At 39.5% G+C, this 22811-nt stretch overlaps 2 protein-coding genes across 16 annotated transcripts in view; one reads left to right on the forward strand and one right to left on the reverse strand.

Annotated features, from left to right (window-relative positions):
* Positions 1-276: 276 nt before the first annotated feature.
* On the reverse strand, positions 277-22699 carry ZNF25 (zinc finger protein 25). 3 transcript variants are annotated; one of them, XM_034662429.1, is made up of 6 exons: positions 22597-22699; positions 17067-17182; positions 6409-6535; positions 6041-6136; positions 3901-3964; positions 277-3491 (listed from the first exon to the last, which is right to left on the reverse strand). In XM_034662429.1, the coding sequence occupies exons 2-6, from the start codon at positions 17079-17081 to the stop codon at positions 2441-2443; spliced, it is 1353 nt and encodes a 450-aa protein (XP_034518320.1). In that variant the 5' UTR covers positions 17082-17182; positions 22597-22699; the 3' UTR covers positions 277-2440. The 3 variants fall into 3 exon arrangements, with proteins under 3 accessions (XP_034518320.1, XP_011216938.1, XP_019649847.1); XM_011218636.3 differs by lacking the exon at positions 22597-22699 and adding an exon at positions 19464-19598; XM_019794288.2 differs by lacking the exon at positions 22597-22699 and adding an exon at positions 18973-19447.
* The window catches only part of LOC100476789 (oocyte zinc finger protein XlCOF6-like), a 34358-nt gene continuing 34177 nt past the window's right edge, over positions 22631-22811 (forward strand). For 8 of the 13 annotated variants that reach the window (XM_034662426.1, XM_034662422.1, XM_034662424.1 and 5 more), the window contains exon 1: positions 22631-22762. The gene's annotated coding sequence lies outside the window, so the exon portion shown is untranslated. The remainder of the gene's footprint in view (positions 22763-22811) is intronic. The other 5 variants (XM_019794280.2, XM_011218630.3, XM_019794284.2 and 2 more) reach the window with 2 other exon arrangements.

A 22811-nucleotide genomic window follows, 5' to 3' on the forward strand; every position in this document is an offset into this window, starting at 1 on the left:
GGCAGGATTTAGATCAGAACAGCATTTGACAATCATGAAGTTTAGGGAATAAAATAATTTTACTAGTACTGTAGTAATACTACTAATGTAGATTACTAGTAAGGTAGCTGGTGGAGTTGGGTATTGTAAGGTTTTTGTTGTTATTAGGTTATGCTAGTTAAGTATGACAAAGATGGTCATGAGATAGTGAGAAAATTATAAAATGATATAGGGAAAATTGGCCATTGACTTGGAAGAAAATAAGGGAATATTTTTAAAGTAGGGACCAGTTAACAATTTGATTTAATTTAGACAATGTTTATTTCATACATGTACTGCTACATTCCATCAGAAAATGTTTTGATTTTATTACAGTTCAACAAATAAGACACATTTGAAAAAATTCTAATGCTTAGGGTTTTAACATATAAATACAATGTACAAAATAAATACACGGCACAAAAACCACCCACCCACAAATTGCTGTATGCATCATTTCTGAAACACAGAACATATATAAAAGTACATCATATACACTGATTGTAGTGTTTTCAGCTCTAAGTAACAGAAAAACTTAACTTTGTAAAGTGCCAGATAGTAACTGTCATAGGCTGTCTGAGCCACATGGTCTGTCAGAACTACTCAACTCTGTTCTTGTAGTGCTGAAGGCAGCCTCAGGCAAAACAGAGACAAATGGTTTTTATTAGTGTTCTAATAAAACTTTATTTATGGACACTGAAACCTGAATATAATTTTCACATATCACAAAATATTTTTTTCCCCACTCATTTAGAAATGCAAAACTATTCTTGGCTTGTAGGCTACAAAAACAGGCTTTGGGTCACATCTGAATATCTGAATCTTATTTGTGGAAAACTGCACAACCAAGCCAAACCAAGGCACTACAGCAATAAAGTGAGTGGTGAATGTTGGTAGCCAACTTTTTTTTTCCCAGCATAATTCAAGAAATACAAATTATAATAGTATCTAACTTATGCTTTTCTTGTGTCTGAGACACTATTCTAAGTGCTCTAAAAATAACTCATTTGTACCTCAGAGCAGTCCTATCATTATCACTTCTCTTATAGAAAAGGAAACAGAGGCACAGAGAGGTTAAGTGGCATGCCACGTGCTGGAATTTGAGCCGTGGCAGTAAGAGTCCAGAGTCCACACTCAACCACTACCCATGTTGCTTCTACTATGAAGAAAAAGGTAGTGAAGAACATTCTTAAAACACTCATACAAAATTCTAATGCAGATAAGCTCTGCACCCTGCTAAAACATCTAGATAGATACTACTTCCTTACATAGCATTATTTATTTTTATTATAGAGTGTTTTCAGCTGTTTTTAAAAATAATTTCAGTCTTGTTTTATGAATAAATGTGTCCCTAATGTAAAATTCGCTGACCTTTCTGAAGGATTGGTTCAGTAATATCTATATTCATTTAAAAATGCTGGGAAATAGGAGAAAAAGATGCACTACAATTTTAAAAGAATATTACACTTAAAATACACATTAGAGTAACAGGAGTCGATGCTGAGATGCAATGTGAAATATCTTCACATACGTGAAAACTGCTGAACGAAGGCTACATATATCCCTAAGTACAGTTATGGACGGGATCCACGTGCCCATAAACATCCACAACCTGTCCTGTGGCGTGCTGACACACACTAGTTTTACGTACTAAAGGATTCCTTGTGTGTAAGGATGTCACCTGTTTATTTTTTTAAATGTATTTGTGCTTTTTAAAAAGCTTCAAATATCTAGACATTGGTAGGTTTCTTTAAAAACAACAACAAAACCAAAAAACAAAGAAAACCGCTCAGAATCCAACTGCTGCAACATGACTTCTGGTGTAACTGTTACCCTCACTCAGTACAGATTCTCTCTGAATGTTTGTCAAGAAACTTTCACGTATTTGAAATGTCTGCAGAGGTTCTATCCCGGCATCACGGATCTGAGGTTCACTGACACATCACTTCTCCGTAAAGGCTTCTGATCTCTGTTGCAGTCTGTGCACTTACACCTTTGAGTGCTCCAAGTCCACGTGGTGTCAGAGGTTTCTGAGTGCTCGGGAAGGATGCTGATAGGAGCTTCTCACTCATGTGAGCTTTTGGATACCTAGTGTTGGCTGCCCTGACAGAAAATTTCCTGACATTCATTTGTTTTTATAGGATTTCTCTTCCTGTGATTTCTGTGTTGTGTGGTCTAGTATGACTTCTAAAAGAATGGTCTCCCTCATGTTTTACAGTTTGTAGGTCATCTGATACTTAGTTAAGTCTGACATATGGTAAAAATGTCTCTCTTATAGATTTAAAGAATTTCTGTGTATTCCCTTTTCTGTCAAGAAAGACTGTGACTGAAATTTTCTGAGATCGATGATACTCTCTTGTGTGAATTATCCAGTTATTCTGAAGGATAAATTCCAAAAGAACTTTCCAATTCATAGTATTTATCAGCTTTTTCCCTCTATGTGCGTCTTCTGATGTGCAGTAAGTTTTGATTTCTGAATAAAAGTTTTCCTACACTCCTGACATTCATAGGGTTTCTCCCCTGTGTGTTTTCTCTGATGTATGATAAAATGTGACTTCTGAGAGAAGGATTTCCCACATTCCTTACATTCATAAGGTTTCTCTCCTGTGTGCGTCCTCTGATGTAATCTGAGGACTGAATTCACGGAGAAAGATTTACCACATTCATGACATTCATAGGGCTTCTCCCCTGTGTGTTTTCTCTGATGTTTAGTGAGGTCTGATTTATAGTAAAAATTTTTTCCACATTTATTACATTCAAAGGGTTTCTCCCCTGTGTGAGTTCGCTGATGTACTGTGAGGGCTGACTTCTGGTAGAAGCATTTCCCACATTCCTTACATTCATAGGGTTTCTCTCCTGTGTGAGTTCTCTGATGAGTTTTGAGGTGTGAATTTCTAGAAAAGAATTTCCCACATTCCTTACATTTATAAGGTTTCTCCCCTGTATGTGTTCTCTGATGTACTGTGAGGTGTGATTTCTGGGAAAAGGATTTCCTACATTCCTTACATTCATAGGGCTTCTCCCCTGTGTGTGTTTTCTGATGTACCATGAGGTATGCCTTAACATAGAAGAACTTCCCACATTCGTTACACTCGAAGGGTTTCTCTCCTGTGTGTGTTTTCTGATGTTCTACGAGGTGTGGCTTCTGGTAGAAGGATTTCTCACACTGATTACATTCATAGGGTTTCTCCCCTGCGTGAGTCCTCAAATGTCTACTAAGAGATGACAAGTGATAGAAAGTTTTCTTACATTCTTTACATTCATAGGTTTTCTCTCTGGTGTGAGTTTTCTGTTGTACTGTGAGGTCTCCATTTCTAGAGCCAGATTCCCCACATTCCCTGGGTTTGTCCTTTGAGTGAATATGCTGGTGTATTACGAGGATAGACTTCTGGCAGAAGGACTTTCCACATTCATTGCATTTATGGATTTTCTCTCTGGGTTGAGGTTGCTGATGTTTTGTGAGTTCTCCATTCCTAGAGAGAAATTTCCAAATTCAATGTCTAAGGCACGCTAGCTGAGAACCAATTTCTAGAGATTTTCCCATATTGATTAGATTCAAAGTTTCTCCACTGTTAATGTTCTCTGATACACGCTGTGGTTTAACATTTGGTAGAAGGAACCTTCCCTTGCATTGTATGCAGAGTCTGTCAAATGCCTGAGATCTACTTTGTGTAACCATGCCTCCCTTACTGTGTAACTCAGAAGAATTAAAAGACTACTTCAAAGTCTGAATTTCCTGGTCCTAAATAAGATCTCTGGAATTCACTCAAGTGTTAGTTTTCTCACATTTAGTATTAACTAGTGCTTTCCCACTTACAGTACTCTCGTCAAGACTTTCTTATTACAAGGCTTCTAATCTTAAAATCAAAATCTTGGACTTGCCTTGAGTTTTCGGCTCGGCTTTCCTGGTATTTCGCTCCTAGGTCATGAATTTTCCAGAGGTCTTCTACAAAGGAATCCAAAATTTAATACCGTATAAATCTTAATGTATTATTATGGTTGTAGGGTTGATTCTTAGGCTTCAGGCCAAGCTCCCCCAAAAAAGGAACTCTCAAATGCAAATTTCATCTATCCCATTGGCTTAGAAAAAGCATAAACATTAAAAACTGCTGTAGCAGACCAGGGAAGAAACGTAGGTATAAACCCAAGTACTTCTGACACTTTAAAATATGGCCTTAGGGGCGCCTGGGCGGCACAGCGGTTAAGCATCTGCCTTCGGCTCAGGGCGTGATCCCGGCGTTGTGGGATCGAACCCCACATCAGGCTCCTCTGCTATGAGCCGCTTCTTCCCCTCCCACTCCCCCTGCTTGTATTCCCTCTCTCGCTGGCTGTCTCTGTCTCTGTCAAATAAATAAATAAAATCTTTAAAAAAGTAAAATAAAATAAAATAAAATATGGCCTTAAAACACTTAGAGGGAAAAGTTAAGGGAGAAAAAAAAAAAAGAACAGGGAGCAGAGAACAAAAGATACACAGAGTGCTGTAAGCCCACAACAGACAAGGAACAGTAAGTAGGGTGACCAGAAAAATTAGTATACAGCTGTGTTCACTGGAAATATCAGGGGAAAGATGAAATTGGACGAAGAGCTAACAGGTCTTCGTCAGCTCAAATCTAATTTGCTGTGTTATCTTAGCAGACTGTAAACTTCTGCTTGATTTCCTCTGTGTACACACATGACAGTCTGGATGCCAACACTGAAGTGACTTTCCAAGAACTTCCGTTTCCCCGTGTGTGGAGGAATAGTGCTGCACTTTGGGCTCTCACTCTCCATCTAGCTGGCTTAATTTTCCCTGGGACAGAAGACCCAGGAACACATACATTCAGAATGAAAGAGTGCAAGCCATCATAAAACAGGATGAACTCCCATTTGTAGCAGCAGAGATGTTCAAGCCTGACCGCCAAAGACTATGTCCCCAAAGCATTGTCAGCCATGACTCAGCCCCAGGCTTATTCTGCTTTCATAGTTGAGTTCCCACCTCTCTGCTTCAGTTTACCACATCATCTTTAAAGATTAATTACTCAGCATCATTCTGGAACCTTTACTGACCTTCATATTTATTCATCTTTAAATGCTTGACAGAAAGTGAAAGATTATGAGCAGAGGCTTGGGTTTGGAACTTCATAGCACTTGTGGGGAAGACATAGGACATTACCTGCTGGGGGCCTGGGCCAGGTTAACTGGGACACACAGAAACAAGATCTTGTGTGTCTTTGGTCTTAGGAAAGGAGGAGCCCTTGAAGCAGTTAACTATGAAAGTCACAGAGGAGAAGACAGTTCTTTTGTTAATTCACATTCAACCTTTCAACAAATATCTAGTGAAGCACCACTAAATACCAGGCGTTATTCCTGGTCCTGGCAACACATAAGTGCACAAGTCAGGAATGTAAGAAAAGCATTTCCAGAAGCAGAGGGAGATGATCTTTGGTTTTTTGGTTTTTAGTTTTTTAAATCTTAGAGTTACAACACTCCAAGTAAGGTGCGGTAGATTTTAGAAGGCAGCATAATTAGTACTTTGTGTGAAAGACAGACCACATCTAAAAGGAAGTATCAACTCTGAAATAATACAATTGATGAAAGGCATAAAGATCTGTAATCTGATTTCAGAGTTTAAAGAGAGAAAAGGAAGTTAATAAAAACCAGTGCTAAAAATAACTGAGGCATCTCATTGTTAATAAAAGGAGGGAAATGGCATTTGGAGAAAAATTTACCATCAGATTTAAGATTTAACACTTTAAGATTACAGTCTTTAAGAAGACAAAAATCTATGACAAGGTTAGGCAGCGATTAGATTTTGTATATAGGAAGAAAAATAAATCTGTATTAAAAGTCTGGCAAAGGAGGAATTTATGTGGAAAAATGGAAACCAGAGGTGTGATTTATGTTGCCTGCATATGCAGATCAAATGTCCTTGGTTTTTTCCAAAAGTATAGGACATTTAAAAAAAGAGATTCCTAAAAATATTTCAGAAGGCAAAAGGCACCAACCACCTGACTAGCAACAGGGGCCACAGGTCCTCACTCACCCGGGTAATTCCGATGTGGAAATTCTACTTCCAATATCCATGGTTCTTTTCCTTGTTTCAGCTTGAAGACTGCATTCGGCTTATTCACACGGTAACCTATTAATGGAAAAGTATATAATAGAGATTATTTGGGATTTAGGGACTCTGAAGGATGACAAGTGCAGTTTTAGGAGAACAATGAAGGTCCCAGTTAGGCTTGGCAGATTTAGATTCTTTCAATGGGGAGGGTAGGGACACAAATATTTTTTCTGGTACCCAAAATGATTTGTCACCTTTGATCCCTGAAACAAAGCTAATATTATGCAGTCCAGCAACTGGGAAAGGAAATGCAAACTACTGGGAGTTACATATGGGGAAGTTTTTCTCACCCACTGAGATTAGGAGACCACAGTTCTCTTGCATCACTTCCCTGTATAGGGTCCTCTGAGCAGCGTTCAGTAGCTGCCACTCTTCCCGGCTGAATTCCACAATAACATCCTTGAATGTTACTGGTCCCTGGAACAATATATTTCAGTTCAAATTGAAGTAATCAGAGTAGAGTACCACAAAAAGACACGTGTAAAGGAGCTGTTAACCTGCCAACTATAAAGTTTACTCTAGAAAGTTATGATACTTTGCTGCTTTGTACATAGATGAAATGTTCAATCTGTATTTACTGAGATACCACCCATGCCTGGAACTGCTGGAGATACAAAGAGGAATGAAAGCAACGATTCCTGTTGTCAAGGAGCTTACACTCTGACAAGGAGAAAGAGATGTAAATACTTGAATGCAATATGCATAGCAGGTGTTCTGACAAACATGTACAGGATCTAAGGTGGTCACAAATGGGGATAGATATTTGCATTGTGTGTTACCAAGTCAGATTTTACTAGGTAGTCAAGCCAACATAAACTTGGGGAATAAAGAAAACAGAATTGCCAAAGGCCTTGATGCATGAAAAATGGCAAGTTCAGGAAAATTACAAATAAGGCAGCATGATATGAGAACAGGAAAGATTAGTTAGAAGGTGACACAGTTCAGTCAGGTGTCAGAACATGGAAGAATTCTGAGTGTGTCTCTGGGCCATTAAAATATATTTTGCATACCCACTTAATTGGTGCCTGCTTATAAATATATATTTATACTAGTCTCTATTAAAAATTGACAAGTTTGGGGGCCCCTGGGTGGCACAGTGGTTAAGCGTCTGTCTTCAGCTCAGGGCATGATCCCGGCGTTATGGGATCGAGCCCCACATCAGGCTCCTCCGCTATAAGCCTGCTTCTTCCTCTCCCACTCCCCCTGCTTGTGTTCCCTCTCTCGCTGGCTGTCTCTGTCTCATAAATAAATAAAATATTTAAAAAAAATTGACAAGTTTTGTTTTTGTATTTGTAAGAAAGAAAAATGTGTTTAGATATTCAGCTATTTCACACTATTTTTACACTTTGTAGGCTGTCCTACACATCTCTGGGATGTTCACCCATTCACTATCAGGTAACGGAGCCACCGAACAGATGGGAAGTGCTAGAGTTACAGGAGTAGCCTGGTAGTTTCGAAGAAAACACAAAGTAGAAGAGGCAAACAGCACACCAGAAATATGGAGTGTCAGAAGAGTAACAGGCATATGTGAACGATAAACATTTAAAATAGCAGCAGTGGGGGGAAGAAACATAACTTCGTTGGAAATGAGTAACTACTGAGAGAAGGGAAGGATAACTCCCACAGTATCTATATAGTCTGATGGTAGCTAGACCCATAATAATTATTTTCATTCTCTCATTTTTATTGGTAGGACACTGAAGTCTATAGAATTTCCTCCAGTCATTACTTCGCTTATATTCCACAGGATCTGAAATGTAATGTGAAAACTTGAAGAACTTCTTCACTGAATATAAATTCTTACTTCATACTTTTTTTTCTTAGAAACGCTGTTCTGCTTTTGTTTTACATATATATGTTGCTAAAAAGAACTATGTCATTTTATTTTCTTTCCTTGGCAAGTGATGTAGACTTTTTCCTTGTGTCCTACAGGACTCTTTTCTCTACTTTTAAGTAAGTCTAGTAGTTTTACTAGAATCTCTCTTGGGGTTTACCACTGTGGGTCACTTATCTCTGGCACATACAGCCTTTTCAATATGTAATTCAGTTTTTCTTTTCTTAATGGAAGGTTTCCTTGGATTAAATGTTAGCTCTCTTCCACTATTTAGGTTTTGTTATTCAGGGATTCTACTTTATCTCCTATTTCTGTTACTCTCTCTTCCTCTTCCTTGTCAATTCTTATCAGCAGCCCCGCCCCCCACTCCATGGTCTCTTCCAATTCCTCTGCCTCATGTCAGTTATCAGACTTGAATTTCTCTTCTCCCCAAGCTGCACTGTCATTTAATCTTCTAACCTGACAGGATTTTCTGTTCTACTATTTTTTTCCTGAGTTAATTTGCTTTTATATTATATCTACTTGTTTTTCAGTTTCTGAGTCTTTAATCTCCGGGTTTTAAAGTTATTTCCTATCTGAAACTCCTTAATATCGGAAAGCTGTACTCTCCTCTACTTTGCGTTTGTTTGGGGGAGGAGTATTGACATCAACGGACAAAGCGTTAATTCACACATTCTACTTTTTCTTATTTTACTCTTGTCTGCATGTTGAGTAACATTTTTTGTTCATGATCAAATGAAGATAAAGCCTCATTTTTTGGTGGGGAGGGATGAAAGTGTTACCCTAGTCCTTAGTTCAAAAGACTCTCTGTGGCCAGAGTATATTCACATTCTTAAAGGAAGCAGCAGTACTGGGGGTGGTGTCTTTAGATTCTGTGATAATGTACACTCTTTTCTTTAGGACACCTGATTTCAGCGGCTTGTTTTCTGATTTGCCTTCACTACAAAGCACACAAGGGATTCCACTTCTATTCCTCTGTGTTGCTGAAAGCTTGAAGCTGCCATCCGTGTTCCTGCACACATTCTAAGTCCCTTTTATTTAATTTACCCCCAGTGCCAGGCCTTGGGTCCCACTGTCTCAGACCACTCCTGCATCTCCCCAGTCAGGGTGAGCACCTCTGCTTGTGGCAGCACCCACTTGATCTTATGTTGCTCTACAACTATGACCTCACCATCTTTCCTCTTCCATCAGTGCCCTTCTGACTTCCTGCTCTGGGGGGAGCTCCAAGCTGCTTTTGCTCATGACAATGATCTCCCAACTTGTACACATCAACAGTCCTGTCTCCTAGCTATACAGTAGGAGCGGGTTGTGGCGTGTGGAAACATTTGTATCTTGCCAACTAACATTATTCTATGGCAACTAGGAAATTCATAAAAGAAAACTGGAAAACAAAAAGAATCCGTTGTGCAGGAGGAGACAATGAGCTTGAATTTTGTTCATGCTGAAGTGACTGTGGAACATATAGCTGGAACTGTTCATTCTAGTGGATATACATGTAAGTAAATTTCCACAAATAATATTGTCATATATTTAAAAAATGGGGTTCCAGAAGAGTCAAAAAAGAAATCTGAAAGCAACAACATTCAAGATAATAGGAGAAACTAGGCCAGGGGTGCCTGGGTGGCGCAGTCGTTAGGCGTCTGCCTTCGGCTCAGGGCGTGATCCCGGCGTTATGGGATCGAGCCCCACATCAGGCTCTTCTGCTATGAGCCTGCTTCTTCCTCTCCCACTCCCCCTGCTTGTGTTCCCTCTCTCGCTGGCTGTCTCTCTCTGTCAAATAAATAGATAAATCTTTAAAAAAAGAAAAAAGAAACTAGGCCAAGACCAAAGCCTGACAGAACTCTAAACATACGGGCAGGTGAGGAGGAGAGTGGTTAGGAAGCCAAAGAAAGAGAGACTCACAACTAATGGTCACTTCTAGTTTAAAACCCAAATGTGAAAGTCTAAGGTAAAGTAACTTGGGAAGTGCAATCCAAAAGAAGATATATGGGTAACAAATAAGCACATCAAAACATTTTGAACATCTTAGTCATTAGGATAAATGCAAATTAAAACCATACTGAGATATCACTACACACCTATCAGCATGATTTGAAAAAAAAACAACTGCCAATACCAAATGCTGACAAGAATGCAAAACAAATAGAACTCTGTCCATTGTTGTAGGAACACAAAATAAATAATATGGCTACTCTGCTAACGGTTTGGCAGTTTCTTGTAAAGTTAATCACAACACTTAACATGACCCGGGCAAGCACATGCCTAGGTAGTTACCCAAGATAAATGAAAATCTGGGTACACACAGAAATCTAAACGCAATTGTTTGTAATAGCTCCTTTTGTAATTGCCACAAAACAGAAACCCAAATGCTTTTCAGCTGGTGAATGGGTTAATAAATTGGGTACATATATACAGCTCAATACTATTTAGCAATAAAAAAGAATGAACTGTGGGTACAGTCAACATGATTAAATCTCAAGTGCATTATGCTGAATGAAAATTAGTAGTCTCAGAAAACTACATACTATTTTTTTAATGTTTTTTTATTATATTATGTTAGTCACCATACAGTACATCCAGAAAACTACATACTTTTTGATTTAATTTATATGATACTCCGGAAAAGGCAAAATTATAGGGATAAAGAATAAATTGGTGATTGCCAGGAATTAGTGGTGGGGGGAACCAAAAGAATTTTGAGGCAATGAAACTGTTCTATATCTTAACTGTGGTGATGATTGTATGCCTTTATGGATGTGTCAAAACTCAGTGAAATCTATATCCAAACAGTGAATTCTGCTCTAAGTTAGAGAATAAAGAAGATAAGACATAACACAAAACAAAAATGACTTCACTCAACATAACAACAACAACATACAAACCCAGGAAGATATCAAGTATTGGCAAGGATACAGAGAAACTGGAACCCCTGTGCATTGCTGGTGGGAATGTAAACTGGTGCAGCCCCTATAGTACGTTGGTTCCTCAACAACTTAAAGAATTACCGTGTGATTCAGTAATTCCACTCCTAGTTACATATCCAAAAGAACTCAAAGCAGGGACTCAAACAGATATCTGTACATCCATGTTCATTGCAGCACTATTCACAATAGCTACAAGGTGCAAAAAACCCAAGCGTCCAACAAGAGATGGATGCATAAAGGAGAGTTTGGGAAGATGGTGGAGTAGGAGGACCCTCAGCTCCCCCCCTCCCATGGATACAACTAGATAACACATCAGCATAAATCATTCAAGAGAACAGCCCCACGACTGGCTGAACAAACACCACAACTAAAAGTAGAGAAGAGGCTGTATCAAAGAAGGTAGATGTGAATATTAAGAGAAGTTAACTGGGTGCAAAAGGAATGAGGGAAATCATTAAAAAGTATAAAATCTTGATTTTTAATAAAACATGTCAAATACCAAAAGAAAAAAGATGAATGCATAAACAAAATGTGGTTTATAGAAACAATGGAATATCATTTAACCTTTAACAGGAAGGAAATCCTGTCAAATGCTACATTGATGAATCTTAAGGACATTATATTGAGTGAAATATGCCAGGTAAAAGTGGCAAATACTGTGTGATTCTACTTATATGAGAGACCTAGAATAGTCAGGTTATAGATAGTAGATTGGTGGTTCCCACGGGAAGGGGGAATAGGGAGTTACTGTTTAATGGTTAGAATTTTAGTTGTACAAGATGAAAAAAGTTCCAGAGATGGAAGGTGATAATGATTGTACCACGATGTGAATGTACTTAAATGCCACTGAACTGTATAGTTAAAAATTGTTAAAATGGTAAATTTTATATATATTTTTCACAATTAAAAAAATAAAATAACCAAACCCTGGAGAACACTAAAAATGGCTGTACGAAAGCATCAAATATTACCATACACACCAGATTTGTGGAGGGATCAAGATCCTAGAAAAAAAGAAACTGATTGGGATGAGTCCTGTACCTTGAATTTGAATTTTCAGGGCATTTTCAAATTTCATAGCCAGAGCAGAAAGTCACTTAGAGCTAGCATCTTGACCATAAGGATAAAAAGCTAGTTCTGAATAGAATGTAGAAAGGCAAAAGAGAAGTGGATCTCACCCTAACAATAAGAACAAGCCACTAATCTAGAAAATTACAAGTTTCCCATAACCTATCAGAAAATGGAGACTCCAAAGATGAACAAAGGAAAAAATTCACAAGAGATGAATACTCCAGAAGAGAAAAGAAAACCATGATGACTAAAAAGGGGCAAGTAGGAGAGAGAGGGAACCAGTCCAACTCAACAAAATTGTAATGTCTGCTTATGGATTTCTGTGATGTATTAGATCCCGAAGAACTCCAGTCACAAAGCAAATGAACCCCAATCTGCCATTTGATACTAGCTGGTGACTGGAGGTTTCACATTCAAAAGGTCCCTAAATGGAAGCCTAGTATCTCTAGGACTTTTTTTTTTTTTTTACTTCCCTTTAAATGTCTCAAAGTGATCATTTCATTATAAGTTGGGGAAGAGTTTCTGGAACCAAACAGGAAGCTTCATAACCAATATGAATGGTCTGAAATACAAACAGCCACCAGTTTTCCCCACAGGCCTCTACCGAGTACATGGCAACAAGCCTCCCCAGGCTGGGAGCAGAGCACCAGGGCAGGAAGAGCTGACTCAGATGGTGAAAGCTCTGCGGCGTAGGAACTCCGTGGTCACCCAAATGAAGGCTGGTGGCCAGACTGTAAAGCACATCCGTGGAGCCTTGGTGGTGCTCAGATCCCAAGCTCTGCTGAAGGGAAAGCCTTGATCTTGCCCTTAAAGCATTTGAAATCCGTGGTGAACTGAATCTAACTAAAGCCCAGGGTCAGCTCAACTACGTATCAGGCTGACTCAGGAACCAGGCAGAAGAAGGGATATGCCATTTTCTGGAGCTATTACTTACTTCGATCTCTACTGTACTTTTATAAAATGTCTAGCACATAATAAAGAATTATGAGATGCAAAAAAAGTAGAAAATGTTCATACATACCAAAGAAAGAAGACTTTTGAAGCAGATAACCTAGATGTTGGGATTAGCAGATAAGGACTTTAAGTACAATGAAAGTGTTAAATGACTGAATGAAAAAACAGACAATACAAATGAAAGAATGATAGCAGAAAAAGAACAAAACAAAACCCAGGAATTTTTAGAATTAAAAGATACAGTATCAAGTGGATTTTGTGGGCTTATGAATAAAGAGAATTGACAAAAAAGGAGGAGGAAACCAGGAACTTGAAAAATTGGTTCAACAGAAATATTCAGACAAAAAGCCCTCCAAACTAAATAGAATTTGGGGCAATATGTATTTGGTGTAATGATAATCTTAGAAAGGAAAAAAGGGAAAGGGGCAAAGAAAATATTTGAAGAGTAAGTGGCTAAGAATTTTCTGAAATGATAAAAGGCAACAACCTATAAATCTTTATTGTCCACAAGGGATAAATTCAAAACAAACCGTAACTATGCACATCACAGTCTAAGTGTTGAAAACTAAGGATAAAATCTTAAGCACAACTCTTTTTCAGACACATTGTGTTCAGCTGAATAAGGATAAGATGAAGACTGACATCTCATCAGAAAGAACAGAAGACAAAGGCATCCTATAAATGCAGAAACAAAGGAAACCTGCAGCATAGAGTTCTATATTCAACAAAAATTATTCTTCCCAAACCAAGGTGAAATAAAGACATTTCCAGAAAGACAAGCAAAGTGAATTTGTCACCGTAACTCCTGTGCTGTGTGAAATGATAAAATAAGTTGCTTAGGCTGAAGGAAAAGGACATCAGAGAGAATCCCAGGTCTGTAGGAAGGAATACAGAGCACCCAAAGCACAGATATTTGTATAAAAATAACACTATTTTATGCACGCGTGTGCACACACACACACTTAAGTTCCTTCAAAAGATTAATACTGATTAAAGAAAAAAAGTATTGGGGATTAAAAATATATGTAGTAGTGAGATATAAAACAAGGACCACATTGGTGGGAGGGTTGAAATAGAATTATGCTGCTGAAAATTATGTTGTTCATGAATAAATATTTGCAGACAGGTGTAAATTAATGTGCAAAATGTAATCTTCAGACTAAGCAATAAACAATAACAAAAAGTAGAGCTTGAAAGTCAGTAAAGGAGATACAGTGTAAATACTCAAAATACTCAACCCAAAGGAAGTACAACAAATCTCATTAGGGTAAAGAAAAATCCACACATACACACAGTAGAGTTAGGGTATCTTAAAAGTAGCCAGCCCAGAATACAAATTTACTTTAGAGGTCTGACAAAAGGTGAATTTTGAGTAGTATCAGTAGAAGACAATGAATGCTTTTCCATGTTTTAAGATAAAACAACTGTCAACTGAGAGTTCTTTACACAGTGAAAAACTTATATTTCAGATAAACCAAACTCAGAGTTTTCCACCAGCAGACCTTCACTAAAACAAGCAAGTGAGCAGGATAAAAACAACATAAAGGATGATTTCAAACAAGAAATTTATGCCAATACAACTTGAGAGATGCAAGAAGAAATAAAAAAAGATCATCTGATTTGGCCAAAATGTCTATGAATAAACAAAAAATTACAATATCTACATAAAATAAACTTTTCCAAAGTTAGTAGTAATGACTGCACTCAAAATTACTTCAAAAAACAAAAAGGCTCACTAGTCATTTCTGCTGTCCAAACTGCACCAGTCAGAAATTAGTTACGGAACACAACATGGGGGAAACATTGTGGAACCCCTGAATGAATTCTGGATAAGGAGAATGTCAGGTAAAAGACACATCTTCAAGACTAAAGCAGAAGTGTTGAATAGGCTAAGTTTTTTTGAGCTTCCTCCTACATTATTTCTCACTCTTTCTAGAGTCTCTCCCCTCCATCATGCCCAAAGACTATGATTTTTAGTTAATAACATAATGTCCACACTGAAAATTTATGATATGGTAGTAAACCATTTCAAAAGCTGGACTGTAAGAATGACGTAAGACTGTTGTCAAGTGCTTATCAAAGGGCTGGGAAATTAATGGCCAAATACACTGTTTTGTTTTAAACATTGAATTATAAAAGCAAAGAAATGGTTAACTCAGAAGTCAGGATTCCTTTTTCTCTGGATAATGAATGGTGAGATGAGATTAAGGAGGGGCATACAGGGGCTTCAAAGATAACTAGTAATTTTCATCTCTTAAGCCAAATAGGGCGTACACCTGTGTTTCATCAATATTCCCTAAATTTTACATACACATTACATACATTTGTTTGATTGCATAAGTATGATTTTTAAAATAAAATTGAAATTCAATGTTTTCTTCAGCCTACAAGGTCCTACATACTCCAGCCCCTTCTACCTCTTTGATCTGCCCTCTTAGCTCATTCCCCCCAGGTTGCTCTGTAGCTTCAATGTTCTGAATACTGTTTCTGGAACATGCCTCGGGGTTTGTATTTGCTGTTCTTCCTATCTAGAATGCTCTTCCCCCAGAATTCTACTTGGTTCCCTCTCTCATTTAACCAGGTTTTTCCTCAAATATTACCTTTTAGAGTGGCATTCCCTAACCACCTTATTCTGTTCCTCACTTCTGTGTGTCACCCTGTCCTAATCTGCCTGTGAGCACATACATCAGAAATATTACTCAAGGGGCGCCTGGGTGGCACAGCGGTTAAGCGTCTGCCTTCGGCTCAGGGCGTGATCCCGGCGTTATGGGCGAGCCCCACATCAGGCTCCTCTGCTATGAGCCTGCCTCTTCCTCTCCCACTCCCCCTGCTTGTGTTCCCTCTCTCACTGGCTGTCTCTATCTCTGTCAAATAAATAAATTAAAAAAAAATCTTTAAAAAAAAAAAAAAAGAAATATTACTCAAGGGTCGCCTGGGTGGCTCAGTCTGTTATGCGTCTGCCTTCAGCTCCAGTCATGATCCCCGAGGTCCTAGGATGGAGCCCTGCTTCTGGTACTGTGTTCAGTGGGGAACCTGCTTCTCCCTCTCTCTCTCTCTGCCTGCCACTCCTGCTTGTGCGTGCACTCTCTCGCTCAAATAAATTAAAAAATCTTAAAAAAAAAAGAAATATTACTCAAAGGCAGACACATGTAAAAATATATTACATTTGTTAGTATCCTCACCAGTCTCCTCAGAAAAGTGCATTAGAAGGTGTCAGCTTCACAGTGGAGGATAGAAGTTTTCCAAAATTCTGTTTTACTTGGAAGCTCAACTTTTAACATTGGCAACAAGTACTGAGAGTTATTTTTCTTGAAGTGACAGGCTCACTGCAGCCACTTTTGAGAAAGTATTTGGTAAAGACCTGTCCAAATAACCACAGCTTGTCTGCCAGGTGCTCTTTCAAGTAAAAATAGTATTCCATGAAGAGGTGGCTAGGTGAACTCACGAATCAATCGCACAAGTGCTCTTCCTGTAGACAACCAACCATCATTCCTCAGTATATAGCAAAAGTATTGTGTGAACTTCGCGTTTCGTCATTGAACGTTGAACATTAAAAAGATGTGAATTGAAGGGTCAAGATTTAATAAAATCCTTAATTTCTACCATTTCATCAAAGATACCTTAAGTAAAGGTGGCAGGTTTTTTTATTGTGAATACACTGCAGAGAAATAGTCATTGGTATCATTTGTCTTGATTCATGCCAAACAGGCAGCAACCTAGTCACCACTGCTCTTCACCATCAGTGTGCAAGGCAATTTGCATCTTAGTTTTATGTTCTGACTTCACAGGCCCCTTGTAAAATTCTTGGGGATCTCAGGAGTCTGCACACTACACTTTGGAACTGCTGTGCTATTCTTTTTTTTTTTTTTTTTTGAGATTTCATTTATTTGGCAGAGAAAGGAAGGAGAAAACAAAAGCAGGGGAGCAGCAGGCAGAGGGAGAGGGAGAAGCAAGCTTCCCACTGAGCAGGGAGCCTGATGCCAGACTCCAGCTGAAGGCAGACACTTAACTGACTGAGCCACCCAGGCATCTCTGCTGTGCTATTCAAACAACATTTTCCCTTAAGGTGATTTTTAACTATTTCCACTTTTCGAGTTTAATGTATGGGCTTTCATAAAACTCACTGAAAATACACACACACACACAGGCTAAAGAAATGACTCACCTGATACTTGCTCATTTTCTGCTGCTCTTGGGAAAGGACAGAAACTATGAAGCCAGAACTGGGAAAGTTGGAAGACAGAAGTCTTGGAAGACCTTATCTTGCAGCTCAGGAATCACCTGTGAGAAATTTCCATACATTTTAGTAAAACCTAAACCCCTAGGAAAATAGCCCTTTGAGCCATGAAGAGGAATAGGAGGACTATGATAAAGGAGTAACCACCTGTCCACTGGTGATTCTGATATAATCATGACGAATCTGGGAAAATTTTGAGTGAATCTAAACATTTCTTTCCTACTGGCTGTTTTGAAAATTATGTGTCCATTTACTAAATGGACTAAATGTCCCTTACTAAAAAGCACAAAAGGATCAAAAACTTAAATATCCAAAAAATATCAAGTTAGGCAAGGTGTATAATATATATCCAAAGTATGGACCCTGATGCTGGCATTACAAATGATGTTGAAGAGAAATACTGACGTGGAAGTGTTTAAGTTACATAACAATTTTTCCTATTTCTATTATAAACCGCAGAAAGTTAGAAAGTCTTCATAGCCCTCAAAAATTAACATGTTTCTTCTCCCTAAATTGCAGTTTCTCCAAAATCACTTCTCCAAGAAACTTGTTTTGACTTAAACATGGTATTGTGGACAACCTGGAGACTTTTGTTCTGTGCTAGTCTCTGCTATTAACAAACTTAGGCACTTAGTTTCAATGCTATTATTTAACATGAGGAGGAATTAGATAATTTTGAAACTTTCCTGTACCATTTTGATTCTGTAAGTCTTCACTCATTGCCACAAATCCAGATGGTATCCTGGAGTTCACTGTCCCCTCCAACCCTGGGCTGGGCCTTAGGGTAAAAGTTAATTAGGCCTCGAAGAATTTTGACACGGCCATCTGCTGATCTTCTGACAGCCACACAAATCTAAATCTAAAATAACAGGGGCGCCTGGGTGGCACAGCGGTTAAGCGTCTGCCTTAGGCTCAGGGCGTGATCCCGGCGTTATGGGATCGAGCCCCACATCAGGCTCTTCCGCTATGAGCCTGCTTCTTCCTCTCCCACTCCCCCTGCTTGTGTCCCCTCTCTCGCTGGCTGTCTCTATCTCTGTCAAATAAATAAATAAAATCTTTAAAAAAAAAAAATCTAAAATAACAATTTGACACCATAAATCCCAGAACACTTTATGTAGGTAGCAAAAGGTAACTAGATGCCATAATTGCAGGGATAGCAGAAATCTCTTCCAGCTAGCATGATGCTTACAGAACGCCTGAGACAAAACTTTTTTTTTACAGAAAGCCCAGACACAACTGCCCAACAGAGAGACATTGTATCACTTTCTTAACGTGGAGCCCGGATGAAATTCCAGTTTTCGTCTTTTAACAAAGTCTGTCCCATTTCCCCTCTCTAGAAACTAGCCTCTGGCCTGGAGAGGATTCCCAGCTTCTCCAATAAAACTTAAAATTCAGGGCTCAACTTACCGGTTTCAGTTTACGTGTCAACAGCCCTCTAAGAATAGAAACAGGCTGGAGAATGAAGGAAGGGCCTTAACTAATCTTTTGACACAAGGGTTCTGAGCAAGCCTCAAGAATTTTTGGAAGTAGAACTCTACCTGGTAAGGTTAGGTCCACTACACTCCACAGTTTTGCTCAGGGAAAATTACTGTACTAAATACAACCGAAGACTGGATTTTACCGTGGGAAACAGCATGAAGCGGAGTAAAATGAGAATTTACTCACCCTCCTCCGCTAGTGCTGAGGACACCAATTTATCTCTCAACCTTTAGTACTCGCATTTAAAAGCATGGAGCTGATTAATACCGATTCGAAGGATGGTTAAGATGATAATGATTAAATGAGCCAATAATGAAAAAAACAGCATTACCTTGTAATAATAAAAGCAGCTCACCTTTATTGAGTCCTTATCATACTTATATGTACAGCCCTATTTACTACAGCAAACAACCCCAGTGGTTACTGGGATTATTTTACAGATGAGTGTCCGGGTCGTACCGAGGTTATACTGCTAGGTTACCGGCGGGAGCCAGACGGGCGCAGGTCCCCCGGGTTTGACAGCGCGGCAGCCACGCCAGTGCGGACGTGGCGGGCCTAGGGTCCACGTCACAAAAGCCGTCCCCCGGCGTCCCTCCCCATTTCTCCCGCGCCCCAGGCCAGCTCCGGGCGCTGGGCTACGCAGGTCGAGAGCCAGGAAGGTGGACAATGGGCAACCCCCGCAAAGCCCCCTGCCTGACCCCCTCCCCAGTCCTCGGAGGCCCTTCGGGCGCTCAGAGGGGGGCGGCGGCGGCTTCCAGGTTCTCCGGCTCCGCGCAGCAGCGCAGACCCGGCTTCCCCCCGCCCCTCCTCCCCGGCCTCGCACTGGCAAAGCGGCCTCCGACACACCTGCAGGGGCTCGGCCACAGCTCCCGGCCCGCGCAGGTTCCAGGCCCCGCCCTCTGCCGCGCCGCGCAGACCTGGAGGCTCTAGAGTCCTCTCCCGCCCTGGGGCGTGAGACAAAATGGCGAGTATCAAAAGGAGGTGGTCTTGCGCATGCGCAAAAGGCCCCCGCGCCTCACTCTGGAACTACGTTTCCCAGGAGCCTCCGCAGCATATCTATTTTGGATGACGTCTGATATTCGGCCTCTTCCAGCGGTCTGAGTACTGCTGGGAGTTTCTGAAGGCTTCTCCGGTGATTACTCCCAGTGATAGCTAATTTGACCTGGCAGCCCGTTACCTGGGGGCTTGAAAACAGAACTACCACTTGATAAAGAAAGTGCTTGTAACTAACTGAGGGCTTCAGAGGGGACGGGGGTGGGGGAATGGGACAGGCTGGTGATGGGTAGTAAGGAGGGCACGTATTGCATGGTGCACTGGGTGTTATAGGCAACTAATGAATCATCGAACTTTACATCAAAAACTAGGGATGTACTGTATGGTGACTAACATAATATAATAAAAAAATTTAAAAAAATAAAGTACTTGTAAATAAGTACAATAGTACAAAGAATAATATCCTGTAACATCTGAATTGAAGCTTTCAAAATTACACAAATGATACATGAAACTTGTAATAAAGAGAAAATATGTATAGGTTAAAACAGAAGACTAGTGCCACACATACCACTGCCCAAAAGAAAAGGAGTTTAATGTGAGTGCACAGTCTGAGATTTTTATTCACTTTTTGCTTATGGTATAAAATATTTTAACTCCTCTCACTAGGGAATAAATATATACTGAATATGTAGTGATTTTCTGGTCAGTAACGTTATGACATTAATTTACTCTTTCTGCGCCAACAGAAATGAGTTTCCATTCAAAGTAATGACAAAAATATTAATTTGGTAATAAGATTAATTTTAAAACGCAAAATCCATATCGAGAAATATATGTGTTTGCTGGCGTTCAGGGGTGCAGGAGCACCTGGTTGTGGGAGTCCCAAACATACCAGGTCTGGCCACTTACCGCTGACAAAATCCAAAGGCAGAGAGGAGCCATGGTGAAATAGGAAAGGAATTTATTTCAGTGAGGCCAACACAAGGAAGGCAGTGGACTAGTATGTCAAAGACTGTCTCCAACGTGCTAAAAAATATTTCCAGGTTTATATAAGAAAAATGTGGGGCAAAAGACAGTGGGTACTACAGGTAGGTAGTGAAAGTCCAATGGATCATTTCCTTGGAGTCAAACATGGGTGGGCACAGGGTAGTCCTTATTCCTTAAGGAAGGTAGTATCTGTTAGGGGTGGAAATTTTTGCTCTTTTGGTCTTCCACCTGAGCCAAGAGACGAGCTGGAAAGAAGAAACCAACCAGAAAGTTTGAGGTCAAACTGGAGGCAGTGGAAATCCTCTTTCATAAACACATACCAGTTTTCTGGATGGGCGGTGTTGGAGAAATAATTAAAAATAAAGGATCATCTTAGAATTCTGCTCGAACAAATGATTTGAGATTTTGGCCTGGGGAACCATGGATGTAGTTACTATTTACTGATGAAGGATAATCCACACAAAGATATATAAGTATTTTTACATAAGTATCATTTTTATTTACTGTTAACCTTTGTTTAATACTTGCCTTATTCTCAAGAGAATTTGTGGTGGTTACTCCCGCACTTGATGGACACACACAAATATACAGGTCATACAGAAATAACTTCTTTCATAAAAATGCATACACACAGACTCACTGACACAATAAATACGTTTACATAACCTGACTGGAAATAATGTCAATTTGAGCACTTACCTTGTGACAGACAGTGTCATATCTCCATGAATACATACATACATACATTTATAGATAGCTCTGTTTTGTTACCGGCATATTTTTTAAAATTTCAGAATATATTTTGAATATCCATTGTATGATTTAATATATTTCTATCACATTTTAAGGCTGTGGCTTGTGCTTTGTGCTGCTTGCTTTGTAAGACATCCACTTTGTGGATAAGCATATTTTACCCATAGATTCTTGAATATTTGTATTGACTCAACTAATACTGTGAAGAGCATTCTTTATATAAATCTTTGAATTATAGTAGCATATAACCCAAGAAGTGGAATTACTTGGGCGAAGTACTTGCTTATTTAAAATCTTTTAAGTATGCATATATTTTCTGATTTAGTTAAAAAAATACTATTGCTTCCTGGGGCACCTGGGTGGCGCAGTCGTTAAGCGTCTGCCTTCAGCTCAGGGCGTTATCCCGGCGTTCTGGGATCGAGCACCACATCAGGCTCCTCCGCTATGAGCCTGCTTCTTCCTCTCCCACTCCCCCTGCTTGTGTTCCCTCTCTCGCTGGCTGTCTCTCTATCTCTGTTAAATAAATAAATAAAATCTTTAAAGAAAATTATTGCTTCCTTAGTTTCGAAAAATTCCTTTTTTTTCAATTTCGAGACAAACTGGGTAGAGATGTTATTTTCTTACTGTATTACTGGATTCCATTTTTTAACATTTTAATTAAATTCCCTATTCACAAGAACTGATAACTGACACATATCTTCCTTTTTATTATTTTGTGTCTAAAAGATACACCCAGTTTTTACCCTTTCCTTCTTTTATTTAAGTTTCTATTTCCAATCTTAGACTAATAAAGAAAAATGAGCACCCATGTACCGTTTTCTCTACTGGACAAATTTCACCTTTTGCCACATTTGTCTTGTGTTTGCGAAAACATTTTAAAATAACATAGATATATTTCACTCTTAATACTTCAGTATGTATCTCCAAAACTAAGTACATTCTTTAATAGCGCATCTACAATGAAACTCCCATAATGTCCGCAAAAGTCTTTCAAAGAGTTGTTTGCTGGTAGTTTTTTTTGCCAAACCAGGATGCACTAAAGGACCACAAATCGCATTTAGTAGTTCTTCTACGTAGGGCCTAACCTCCAGGGGTGGAATAGGGGTCGGCCTCTGAAAACGCCGGAGCTATAGACCTTCCACAGCAACCACCTCCCTACACTTTGAATAAGACAGGTTTATTTACATAAAGAAGTGGACGCGAAGGATTATGGTAGACGTAGTCTTGAGTCTAGTTTGCTTACCCAGCAGAACTTGCGCGTTGGCTGCAGACAGTGCTGCGCACGCGCAGCTTCGCCATCTTCTTGGTGCCCCCTCCTGCGCCAACAGGTTTAGTGAAGCCCGAAATTCCGTTTCCAGATTTCCCAGTAACTCTCAAGGTCCTGCCTGCCCACCTTCCCAAGAGCAGAGGTTAGAGCATGGGCCGTGTGGGAGACGGCGGTGACCCTCGGTGGGGAGG

This window comes from Ailuropoda melanoleuca, chromosome 6, assembly GCF_002007445.2.
Source record: "Ailuropoda melanoleuca isolate Jingjing chromosome 6, ASM200744v2, whole genome shotgun sequence".
Lineage (NCBI taxonomy): Eukaryota > Metazoa > Chordata > Mammalia > Carnivora > Ursidae > Ailuropoda > Ailuropoda melanoleuca.

Excerpts from the sequence above, each read along its gene's own strand:
- ZNF25 (XM_034662429.1), bottom strand. Across the intron at positions 6,137-6,408 it reads TGGTCTCCTAATCTCAGTGG|GTTACCGTGTGAATAAGCCG; the intron begins GTGAGAAAAACT and ends TTCCATTAATAG. Across the intron at positions 3,965-6,040 it reads TCCACATCGGAATTACCCGG|AAGACCTCTGGAAAATTCAT; the intron begins GTGAGTGAGGAC and ends ATTCCTTTGTAG.